This window comes from Peromyscus eremicus, chromosome 3, assembly GCF_949786415.1.
Source record: "Peromyscus eremicus chromosome 3, PerEre_H2_v1, whole genome shotgun sequence".
NCBI classification, from domain to species: domain Eukaryota; kingdom Metazoa; phylum Chordata; class Mammalia; order Rodentia; family Cricetidae; genus Peromyscus; species Peromyscus eremicus.
The window spans coordinates 20,138,120-20,150,447 of record NC_081418.1 but is presented as its reverse complement, the minus strand read 5'-3'; the positions used below and the strand labels follow the sequence as shown (position 1 = coordinate 20,150,447).

Sequence of the window (12,328 nt, the reverse complement as noted above, 5' to 3'; positions counted from 1 at the left end):
AAAAAGTAATAATACTCATGACAGAAGGTGGAAAGACGGGAGTGAGAATAAGGAAAGACTGGTTAATGGCACTAGGTTAGAGTTTGGAGAATCATGTTCTGTTGCACAGAAGGGAGATTGCGATTACAATAGGGTATTGAAGACTTCAAAGTAGCGGATAAGGGCATTTTGAATGTTCTCACCACAAAGAAGTGGTATATATGAGGTGACAAATGTGCTGGCTTCCCTGATTCGATCACTAAACAACACATACGGGTACCACAGCAGTATACACTACCCTGTTAATGTGAGTAATTGTATGTTAATTAAAAAACAAATGAAAAAATGCTTGTGAATTCAACAGATTCTGTACACGAGTCTTTCAACTTTCCTCCATACTTCTCTCTGTGTGTGTCCTTGCTACTGGAGAGGCACATTTGTTTTGATTGTAAAGCTCTATTTAGTTATTAAAAACCACAACTCCAGTTTTTATGCTTGGAAATTCTCAAAATGTGTTACTGTTATAGCGACTTAGAAGATTGAATCCTTGGGTGAACACTGTTTTAGGAGCAGTTTTAGCATATGAGCAGAATGCGTTTGTTAGTGCTGTAACACACGTGATAATCTGCATTCTGAATTAACACGAGTCTCCTACACGCTTTCCCAAAGAGCACTTCCCAGTCTGTCCTGCTGTGGAATCAAGGGTGGCACAGTAGACTTTCGACACAAGAATGGGGACAGTGGGGACAAAGAGCCCGCAGGAGGAAAAGCTGAAAATGCCCAAGGAAAACCTCGTGCATAAGCTGTTTCTCTGCTATTATTAGCAAGGTGAGGGGATCCAGGCAGTACTTTGTGGTCTTTAAGGACATTTTGGTTTCTCTTGGCATCATGCTCTGAAATTATTTTTTCCATTTTTTCATGCTGCCTCTGAAACATGACCTCTTTACATAGTATATCTCAGGAAATGACAATTGGCCGTCGTATCCCATACAAATTGATTGGATATGACAGCTTAGAGGAATAACTCTTTGGCGAGAGGATAAAGTTTTTGACTTGCATCCTCCTATTTTAATCCTTTTTAAGCCTTCTTGGTTAATTTTACTATTTCAATTAGACCATTTAAAAGTCAACACATTACATACCAACCTCCCCTAAGAGCAATCATAAGATTTGATGGTTTTTTCTGATACACAGGATAGGGTTTCAAATTTGCATTATTCTATCTACTGAATTAACTATGAATTCTAAACCAAACTAATGCTGCCATGTGCTTTTAAGCATCTCTAATCTGAACCATCTGGCGAGGCGTGGCTTTGCAAAGGCTTCCCTCTTAGGACACTCTGTGGATTCTGTCACTGCTTGGGGTTTTGGCCAACTATCAACATTACTATAATTCTCTTTTATGAAATATAGCTTTTGACTGGGATTTTAGAGTCTTGGGTGAATTTGTGTGCATGCATTTATATGAACATGGGCACTTGCATCCACATTTTGATCCCATTCTGTGCGTATTTCGGAATGTATTTGTAGCAAACTTATTTTAAAGAGACAAAAGTTTTTGTTGTATATAAGGCACACTCGTATTTGAGCTCAGTTATGCCACATGGCCCTGGAAGAGCGAGCTTATAGGATAAGCAAGGACACATTGCTAAAATAATGATAATATAATATAATATAATGATAATAGCAGTTTATTATCACAGGCATTGAAAATACTTTTTTAAACAGTCAAGGGCAGAAAACACACCAGCTTTAGAACTAGAAAATAAAACTTGTAAATGCTGATACTAACAATGGTTTTAGTATATAAGACAAACTATATTTTTGAGGACACTATAGTTAAAAATAATCCAGGCACACCTCAGTCTTTTAGCTAAGATCAAGTGTAAAAATAACCAATCTAAATCTTTAACCCAAGAGAAAGAGAACAAACACTGTGCTAAATTTTCTAGCTAGGAATAAGCAACAGTAGTAATCAGTACACACGTGGGAAGAGCCAAATATAGACTCCTTGCTGTAACAAAGGGGAGAAGGCTTCTCCTGGAAGTACAGATGATAATTTTATTTTCACAGTTCTCTTTGATAACAAACACTTGTTTCAAAAATCGAGTTCTCTAAAAACTTTAGTCTTCTGCAATTTCTGTAATGTTCCTTGACTAAAGTCCCCTCTCCACTCTGTTCTCTTGGCCCCTTTCCTCTCCTACCAATACCTTCTTCCATTGTCCACCTACTTTCATAGGTTGATAGCAAGAGTGTGTGTGGGATGTTATTTGACTTAGCAAGGGCAAGGGATCAGTGGCCACACCATTGAGGGATTCTGCTGCCTGAATTGTTCTGATGAAAGTATGTGAATATCTGTGTGGCTGGGGAAACATCAGTCTCTTTGTTTATTAGTAATGGGAGTTAGGGGATTCAAACAGGTCAATTATTCTGATGATATTAGGCAACTCAAGCACTCACACACACATAGAGGGAAAGAAGGTATATTTTATAAATAGATGATCAAGAGGCAATTCCATTCCTAGACTACAAAAACAAAGAAACAAAAAACAAAAACAAAAAAAACTACAGTCATACATAGATGTGTGGTTATAGCACAATCCAGGTTAATATTAAGTTAGCCTGGGGGAACAACCCAGCCACATTTGCCTTTTCTTATTCCCTTTTAAGAATGAGGGTTCCTTGTCCTCCATAAACCTCTGAGGGAGAACACTGCCCTCCTGAGACTTCTTCCCACCACACCATGTGATACTGCAACACTCTTTTAAACCTGACCCTAGGTATCTGAAAAAGGAAAAGGAAAATGCTTAAGATTGCCCATGCATACTCATTTCTAGATGAGTTAACAAATGGCCGGCCCAGTCTACACTGGACTCTGAATAACCACGTGAGCTATGATGTTCTTTTATGTAGCTGAGGGTATCAGTGTGAGTAGTTAATCCAAAACAGAAAACAAAACAAAACAAAACATTCCAAACCCAACAAAACAGTGCATGTGTATCTAGTGTGTGCCTGGAGCAACAGCAGGAATGGCATTTAAGCCATATAAGTCCAGGTAATCCTGCCAGTCACTAGTAAGTTCATTTTGTCCTCATAGCAAAAATGCCTTTTCCTGCTTCCTGCTGCCCAGCTGCCCTAGTTCTTTCTGTTAGATCCCCTTAGTCACAACCTTTTCCATTCAGAAACTAAAGACGTGGTGCACAAAGGGACCTGTACGAATGCCATTTAGGTTATTACATTATTATTATTGGAATAATACAGATTATTACAGATTTTGAAACTTATTCTTGCACCTTAAGTAGTAACTGTAGCTGACATCTGCTGGACACTTAAAATGTGCCCCACACAAGTGCTTCACGTGCATTCATTTATTTCAGTCTCCTTAACAAGCCTTTGATTTGCCCAAGGTAATAGTTTGTAAGTAACAGATCTAAATCATAATCCCAGGCTGTGTAGCCCCACAGCCACATGCACTTAAGTACACACTTAACTACTTCCCAGGACTCAGAAACTTCCTCCTAGCCATCCAGTAAGGAAGTAAATGGTTAAGTGACTGTGATGAGAGGACTCTGGAGTTGTCCTGGGCTTCCTCTTTCCTTGACAAGTATATAAAGTATATATGAGTCTCATCAACACCATCAGGGTCCAAGAAACTCATAACTGAGGAGAGTAGGCAAGGTGATTAAAAATTAAAAATCAAGTCTGGTGAAGACCAAGGAAATTGGAAGGGTTTTATGGAGAAGGGACAGCTATTGAATTACAACCAACTGTTGCCTAGTGGGAATGGCCATGGTGGGTATCCCATGAAAGTTTGTTAATGAATGAATGAATGAATGAATGAATTGCCAGCTGGGTAAAACTTCTTAAAGATTACAGCCAAGTGAGAAAAATAAGAATGCTTAGCTTAGTTTCAGCTCCTTCTCATGGAACTATCATGCAATAATAGTGAAAGAAGAAAATGGAATGTTCTTCCACTTTTTGCAGTGGACTGAGCTGTGTCCCTGATCCTCTGAGTTCCTTACACTGAAGCTCTAACAACGGATGTGATGACATTTGGAAACAGTGCACAATTAAACTTATGAGGTCATGGAGGGAGTGACGCTCTAATATGTTAGGATCAGTGTTATTAGAAGACACACCGGAGAGTTTGCTATCTTTCTTTTCTTCCACCATCTGAGGACACAGAAAGAAGGTGACCATCTCTAAGTCAGGAGGAGAGACCTAGTCAGAAGTTTGTCAGTCAGCCTTTAGAAATGTGAGAAATAATTGCTGTTGTTTGTGGATCTTCAATCTTTGTATTTTGCTATGGCATCCCAAGCTGACAAACATATTCACATTATCTATTTCTACATACATATATATGTATGTATGTGTATGCATATAGTGTGTGTATGTGTGTGTGTGTGTGTGTGTGTGTGTGTGTGTGTGTGTGTGTGTACATGTGCATTTATGTACATGCATGCCATAGTGCCTGTGTGGTAGTTAGAAGACAATTTGCTGGAGTTGGTTCTCTCCTTCCACCATGTGGGTCCTGAGGGTGGAACTCAGGTCATCAGACTTGGCAGCAAGTGTCTTTATTTGATGAACCATCTCACTAGCTCCGATACTATCTTATCATCACAATTATATTAAGAAGCAAATAGACCCTTCTCCTCATTTATCCCCATTTATTCCTCACCCTCACTCTCCAAAACCCAGGTTTCTCTGACTTCAGGGAACAGCTCTGGAGGAGACAGGGAAATGAAGATAGACATGGTTGTGACAGGCCAGAGAACTAGTCCACATTGCCTGTTGGTTATCACCACCAGGACCAACAATTCTTGAGGATAACTCCTTGAAGCACACATGGAGAAAATCCTATCAAGGCCGTAGCACAGGGATGAGAATAGGAGGGAAGGACATTTAAGAGAATGGATGCCATGTGCAACTCTGGGGTCCACATCTAGATGAATAAGCACGTTAATGGGATAGCTTTAGTTATCATAACAGAAAGCTTCAGCTTGATCATCTGTACTATGGAAAGATGAAGAAACAATTAAAGATACTTTGCTCAAAGCTATATGCTTATGATGTGGTAGCATCAAGTCACTCACTGCTCATTGGTCACCAGCACTCCAAGAGGTGTACACAGTCCTTTACTGCTGGGTTCAGATGAGGAGTCACCGTGGATTCCATCTCTTTGCTATATATAATCCATGCAATTATCCTAGTAATAATTTCAATGACTAATTCTACTTCTTAGGTTACTTGTTTGAGATTAGGTCCTCACTACGTATCTCTGGCTGACCTGGAACTTACTATGTAGACCGGGTTGGCCTCACACAGATCCACCTGCCTTTGCCTCCTGAGTGCTAAGATCAAAGGCATAGACTTCTGTGCCCAGGCCTTGTCTTACTCACTCTTTGGAGAAGATCCAAAGAGAAGGTAGATAAGGAATGGAAGCCAGCAAGGCTGTTTTCTTTCTTTCTTTCTTTCTTTTTTTCTTCCAGCTTCTTGGGCCAAATGGAAGATGAAGTACCTGCTGTTTTATTTAATAAGACTCACCATCTAGTTCAAGCCTCAATCATCAGACCAGTCATATTCAGTTGCATAAAAGAAATGTTTCCTCATGTCTGTGTTTCATTTCAGCATGCATATTTAAAGTCACTTAGGCCTTTTCCTAGAGCACTACAGAAGATAAAGATACTGAGTGGCTGTTCCTCTCATCTGGTCCATGCGTTTCTGTCTTTTTTTTTGTAAGTTGATTTTACCTTGATGTTATTAATATATATAACCTTTACTTTTCCATAATTCTGTACTGTGAAATGTGTGTCACAGCTACAATGGAATTGTTGAGGCCTCCTCTTCTTTTTTGTGATGCTGAGATGCATCCAACATCTTATCTGGAAAGTGTTTGGGCTCTCCTTGGCCTACATGTTCTTGACCACAGATTTTTTTTTTTCCCATTACAAAGCATCTATGATGTGCTTTCAGCTGAAATTCCAGTAACTTACAAGGAATACGAAGCAAAGCCCAGATCATCAAAGAACCTTCTCTTCTTTGTCTCTTTTCTTTCTTGGTCGCTAACAGGAACTTTTTAGCAAATCCAAGAGAAACACTTAAAAATATTTCTTCCTTTTTATCAGGTAGGTAATAAGAAAATTAACCCTCCTTTTATATTAAATAAAAGTTTATTAAGCCATATTCTAGTACTCATTGGTTACAATATACTTTAGGAAATAAATTTAAATTCATTTAGAGCTTTGTGTTCAACAATTTTACACACAACGTTGCTTTATAGATTTGGACCATGAGCCTCAGTTTGGGTTGGAGGAGGGACAAAATTCGGTGAGAAATGGACTTTATTGAAATGAAGCTTGCCATTCTCCCAGAGGCTGTGGAAGGCCTCTCCTTATGGGATAAGAGCATAACAAAGTCACCACAGCTCACTCAGGGTCAGCCAGCTTTATTGTCAGCCAGGAATGGAGCGGCAATGTCTAACTTTCTTTCCCAACCACCAGCCCACACTCTCTCCTGGATTACTGTTGCTCCTCACAGGGGGAACTCTTTTCAAGGCCACTGGGAACCTCAGCAGACCCATAGGCTGGGCAGCTGAGGCCACCAGTTGCAATTCCATCTCTAATCTTTGTAGAATCTTAATGAGAAGTGAAGCCACACATAGGAAAAAAAATATAACCGAGGGGTTTCAACACTGGCACCAGTCATGTCAGCTGATATCACCCTGCTTCACATTTCGCTTCCCCCCTGAAGCCGTGGAGGGTTAGCCACGGTCAGTTGCAGGCAATTGCCAGATGATCCTCAAAAAGAGGAGGCCACGAACAAAGAAGCCAAATCAGGAAAAATGAGGAAAAAAAAACCCAAGGAAACCTCTGACCACACTAAGCCACTAAATAAAGCATTTTTACTTACTTCGATGGAGCTAATTCTAAGATATATATTTCTGATTCTCTTCATTCCATTTTAAAGAGAAAGACCACACCAGGGTAAGCAATACAGGGTGGTCAGACATATAATCTAATGAGAGTGTGTGAAGCCACTACAGAAGGCAAGAAGAGGCTGCCAGACTGTGATGGGGCCGGCCACATGGCTGATTTCTATGCAGAGTGCACCAATATTTTCCAAGTATAGACAGCTTTTATTGAAATGAAAATAGAAAATGCAGGCCCAGTGCCCACATGAAAAATGTAGTGAGTAGACACATGAAGCCACCCACGGAAGGAGAAGATATTTGGCCTTTCCTCCTCATGACAGAAAAACGAGCCTTCCTCTGAAAGCTTTTTTGTGATTAGGCTGAAAGCTCATTGGGTCTTACAGATGGAAGACTGAGTTGAAGCTTGTTTACTGAAACAGTAGTCTTATGAGCCACCGGATTTGTTGGCAATTATGTAGTGGAAACATGGGAGGAATCAATGGAGATTTACAAGAAATGCTTAGCTAAAACGACGAAACCATAGTCATCGTACAACTCACTCACCTTTTCCTATCCCCAGTCCTGTGTCTTGGAGCAAACTATTCAACTAATCTTTAAAGTACTGGAATGCCACAGAGAGTGAGGACTCAACTGATTTGATTTTGGTGAGCTAGTATCCTGAAAGTGCCAGTTTTAATAAATGAAATTTGTCAGAGGTCAGAAAAGATGCAGGAGAAGAGTCATACATAGGTTATAAGAGAGGGATGGAATTTGTTTTCTCATATATGTTTGACTTTAGTTTGTTTTATAGCACTGGTTGGCTTGGAACTAAAAAAAAAATGTATCCCAAGATGGCTTCCAACTCACAATGCCCCATCCTCAGCTCCACCACCCACACACTCAGAGTGCTAGGATTGTAGGAGTATGCTACCAAGCCCGGTTTCTCACATTAATTTGGGGGGCTCTCTGAATTTGCCTGTCAGGTTAGAAAATCATAATAATCTGATGACTTGTGAATGTCAAGCTGCCAGAGAGCAACCTTTGATGATCTGCTACAATTCCCTTGCTATAATTCCAGTGCTTGCTCATCTACACCCCAGATGAAGTAAATCAGAATTTCTGAGGACAGGAAGGACCCAGGCGTCAACCTTCTTAGGCAAAGGCCCAGCTTGCTTCATTTCTTCTCTGTTCACCTTCCTCCCTCCACAGCACAAGGCCATGCTCCTACACGTGGTTACATCCCTTACTGGTACAGAATGACACAGGATGTGGTTTTGGGAGAAATGTCGGCTGATTTCAACCTAGCTGTGCCATTCACGGGTATTTATCTTGCTTCATGACTCTTCTGAGCCACTTTCTAGTCTGCAGCCACCCAGAGCTTATGGTAAGGAATGTAAATAGTAGAAGTTCAATACTTGTGCATGTTAAAGGCTTTAGTGCCATAGACACACTCCCCATGAACTCAAGTATGTTTTGTCCTCGTCAAGGGATGCTCCTATTCTCTTCAAGTTAAACTTTCCACATGGAATTTATTTGTTTGCTATCCCCAAGTGATCTGCAATTAGTTTTATTTTAGGAGTTGTGAAAGATACTGTTTTCCTGGATTGCTTGGGGTAAAATCAAAACATTAACGTTATATGTTAACTTGGCTACTCTGTGTCCAGTTTATGGTTGAAACAGTAGTCTAGGTGTCAGTGGGAAGTATATTTTAGGTATGGTTAATACTCAAATCAGTAAACTTTGAGTAAAGTAGATTCTCCTCAGTAAGGAGAGCTGGCTTCATCTAATCTGCCAAAGGTCTTCAGAGCAGAAGCTGGAGTTCCCAAAGAGGAACTGATTCTGTTAGCAGCATGGAACTTCTGACTTGCTGGCCTGTGCTATAGATTTCAACCTTAGGACCAGAGCATCCAGCATTATCTAAATCTCCACCTTCTGGACAACTCCATAGATTCTGGGCTTGCTAGCCCTCATGATTTAAGAGTAAATTCATTTAAAAGTCTCTCTCTCTCTCTCTCTGTCTGTCTCTGTCTGTCTGTCTGTCTCTCAGTCCCTTTCTCTTTCTCTCAATGAATACCCTTTTCTCTTGAATATCTGATATATATATATATATATATATATATATGAATATCTGATATATATATATACATATATATATTTCCCATTGGTTCTATTTTTCTGGGAAAATAAATCTCCTAAGAACCTTGCCTAACATACCCAGGAATGTTTAGAAGGATTTCACATGGTTGTGCCTCAGTATCCTTGGGGGACTGGTTTCAGGACCTCCCTTCTTTGAGCTTCTGTAGACACTCAAATCTTTGTGGAAGAGGGTGTGGTGTTTTCATATAACTTGTCCATAGCTCCCTGTGTACTTAAAGCACCTCGGTACTATTTGTAATACGTAATGCAACACAAACACTATGCAACTTGTTCTATTACTCAGAGGACAATGACAAAAACTATGCGTGTGTTCGGTAAGACATTTATTTTCAAATGTTCCCAGGCCACGGGGAGTTGACTTCATGGGTACAGAACCCGAGGATGTAGAGGGCTGACTGTGGTTACTTCTGCTGTCACTGCTCTATCTTTCCCTCTTTCCCAAGAGGGCTCAGAGCTCATTCTCTTCACCTTTCAGAAAGCGGGGCCTACAATTTCCCCCCTGCAGTGGCTATAGTTAGAATGCCTAAGAGCCATTAAATACCAGCATAAACTAGACAGTGGAGTGCATTCTGCAATTAGGATTCTTTTTTTTATTTTTAATTTTCCCTAAATGTGCGCTTCATGAGTATCTAGGTCACTTACATGAACCACCTATTTCATTTCTGAGACCATAGTTTTGCTATTAAACATCTTCAGATGCACATGTAGCTGAATGAAACAGCATTGATTTATCTGAAATTGTAGAGTCAGATGACCAGTTTTCCCAGTTGGGATAGCACACAGAGCTTTAAATTGCCACCCGCTTCTGATCACCTGATGAGTTAAAGACTGTAGGGGAATTTGGGAGATGGAGATATTTTATTCAGCATCTTTTGGTAACTCTTATGTGACTTTATCTTGTCTATGCACATATTTCTGGATTAAGAAAAAATAAAACCAGGACCATATTTTCTTCTAAAATAGTACATTAGATCATTTAAACGAGAAACTAAAACTAAAGCACAATAATCATTTAAGTAATTAATAAATCATAAGCTGCCATGAGAAGGAAGAAAGGATGCTTGCCTCAGTGAATACTGTTATTAGCTTTGTGCCATGATGAAACAAATAATTTTAAAACTTCTGATGATCTTTGGTCCTTGCTTCTTTACTAAATATTATCATGATCCCATTGGCTTGTTTACTATATAATATTGTGAATATTAACCATATTACCCACTATTGCCACAGGCCACCGTACTCAGCTAATAGAATTAGAAAAACTTGAAGTTATGATAAACATCGTAAGCATTGACTGAAACAGCATGAACTACTTCTTGGAGCTTTAAAATTAAAGATATGCTTTCTGTATATCAAAACAGCTTAAAAGGCCCTGGCTTTCAAAAATGTGCTTCCCCTTATCCCATAATCCTTATAGTATTTTCCTGGCAATGCAGCAAACCCCTTAAAACTGAACAAAATTAGGATTTTGTGCTTCTATGTTTACAAAAAGAGCCTATCAGGCTGACAAACTTGATAATCTTTCAGAAAAAAAAAACAAAACTGTTCTCATTTCAAAGGTCCAGAAAATAAAGGTTATTTACTACACAGGCCTAGACTTCTTGTTAAGCCGTTTGTGAGATAGCAAATTAGAAAAACATGGCCAGAGTTAGAGGTTACTCAATCACGTTGAAGCTGGGCCTTTTATTCCAGCAGCTCCTGTTCCTCAAGTTATATCTGATAATGTCCTAAAGTGTAAACATATTTCAGTTCAAAAGACACTCAGGTCTTAGATAGAAAATGGCACAGAGCTGCCTAGGATGAGACCAGCAGATTTACCTCCCTACCTCTATAGAGGCGTGTTTTCAGGGTAGTTCTCGGTACCTCCGAATTCTAATATTTGAGGAACTGAAACGTTGAGGCAGAGCGTTTGCTTTCTACTTTCCTGCGCACAGTCCCTGATCCATGCCGAGACCTGTCCTTCGGTCAAAGTCATGGCATCAGCGCGGAGCTGAACATACCCAAGTGTAGCCTAATTTCAGTCCCAGCTTGTCAAATGGAAGAGAAGACACATGTCATTAGACACAAGGACTAAAACACCCCCAACTCTCTGAAGGAATCTGCATTTGCAAAGTAGAAACACCATCTACGTTTCTCAACAATTCAAGTAGTGTTGGTGGTCAATCTCCCCCGCCCCCACTCAGCTTCAACAGTATCGTTATCTCCAGAACAGTATGGTGCCTACAGACTTAGAAACGGCAACATCCACTGGAGTGCATTTCAGAGACACGAGGGAGCTCGTCTGGTAATGCTTTGAGGGCATCCACATGGGTGGGCAAGCATATGCCGCACTGAGCAGAGGAAGTGGCACACCACAGTTTCTTCCTAAGTGCGAGGTCTTTAGAAACTCATCCTCATGGGGGCTGTTTTAAATAGAAAGAAAATGACACACAGTCCCCAACCAGGCTTTCTAACTATTTGAAGAGGGCTGCCACTTTCCCAAAACATTAGGTTACTGTGGGGGAATTTTCCAAAATTGTCAACAATTCCATTTTTAAACTCAGTTCTTCCTCCCAGCCCAAGACAGATGCAGTACAGCCTGAAGCATGTTTGGTCTGGTAGGAGATGGGAGTTATTTTTACTCTGCTGACTCCTACCTGACAGTGGAAGACATATTCTGGTGTGGTTTTCTTGAACTTCATGTTCCAAACCAAGGCCACGCCATCTGGTTCATGGGGAGCATCTTCATTGTTGTTGTAAGAAGCGACCATCAGCTCAGGGTACTAAATGAAAGGTTACAAGAATTCATTACGTTAAGATGATGGCATAGGAATTTTCCCATGATCCTCTTGTGCTGATGCCTTCAACATATCCTATCAGTGTACACCACCACAGCTGTCTCAAAAGAAATTTCTCATCCTACGGATTTGTGCTGTGTTACACATTTCAAGTGGTCCAATCTTTTTAAAAGTTGGCGCATTTAATATCAAATCAATACACCCTGCTTTTCTGTCTCTCACATTTGCGTGTGCATGCGTGGTTACCAGACTGGAAACATGCTTGAGTCCTATAGAATCAATCACTTTGGCCTACCCTCTTCTTTTTTCTATATTGGTTCCCATGACAACTTTTTGTTCTGATTTTCTTTCTTTACTGCTTTGCAAAACCCATGCAGATTCTCCTTTTGTTACATACATACAATAACCTCCACAAGGTTATTCTCTTACTTCTTATTTTTTCCTCTTACTTTTACCTTCTTTCTAGGTGATCCTGTCAATCCCAATGGCTTTTAAAAATCTTAAT

At 40.1% G+C, this 12,328-nt stretch overlaps 1 protein-coding gene across 1 annotated transcript in view; it reads right to left on the bottom strand.

Annotated features, from left to right (window-relative positions):
- Dync1i1 (dynein cytoplasmic 1 intermediate chain 1) overlaps window positions 1-12,328 on the bottom strand; it is a 312,054-nt gene that overhangs the window by 92,110 nt on the left and 207,616 nt on the right. The window contains exon 9 of the mRNA XM_059257353.1: window positions 11,683-11,808. Coding sequence (XP_059113336.1) covers window positions 11,683-11,808 — 126 coding nt within the window. The remainder of the gene's footprint in view (window positions 1-11,682; window positions 11,809-12,328) is intronic.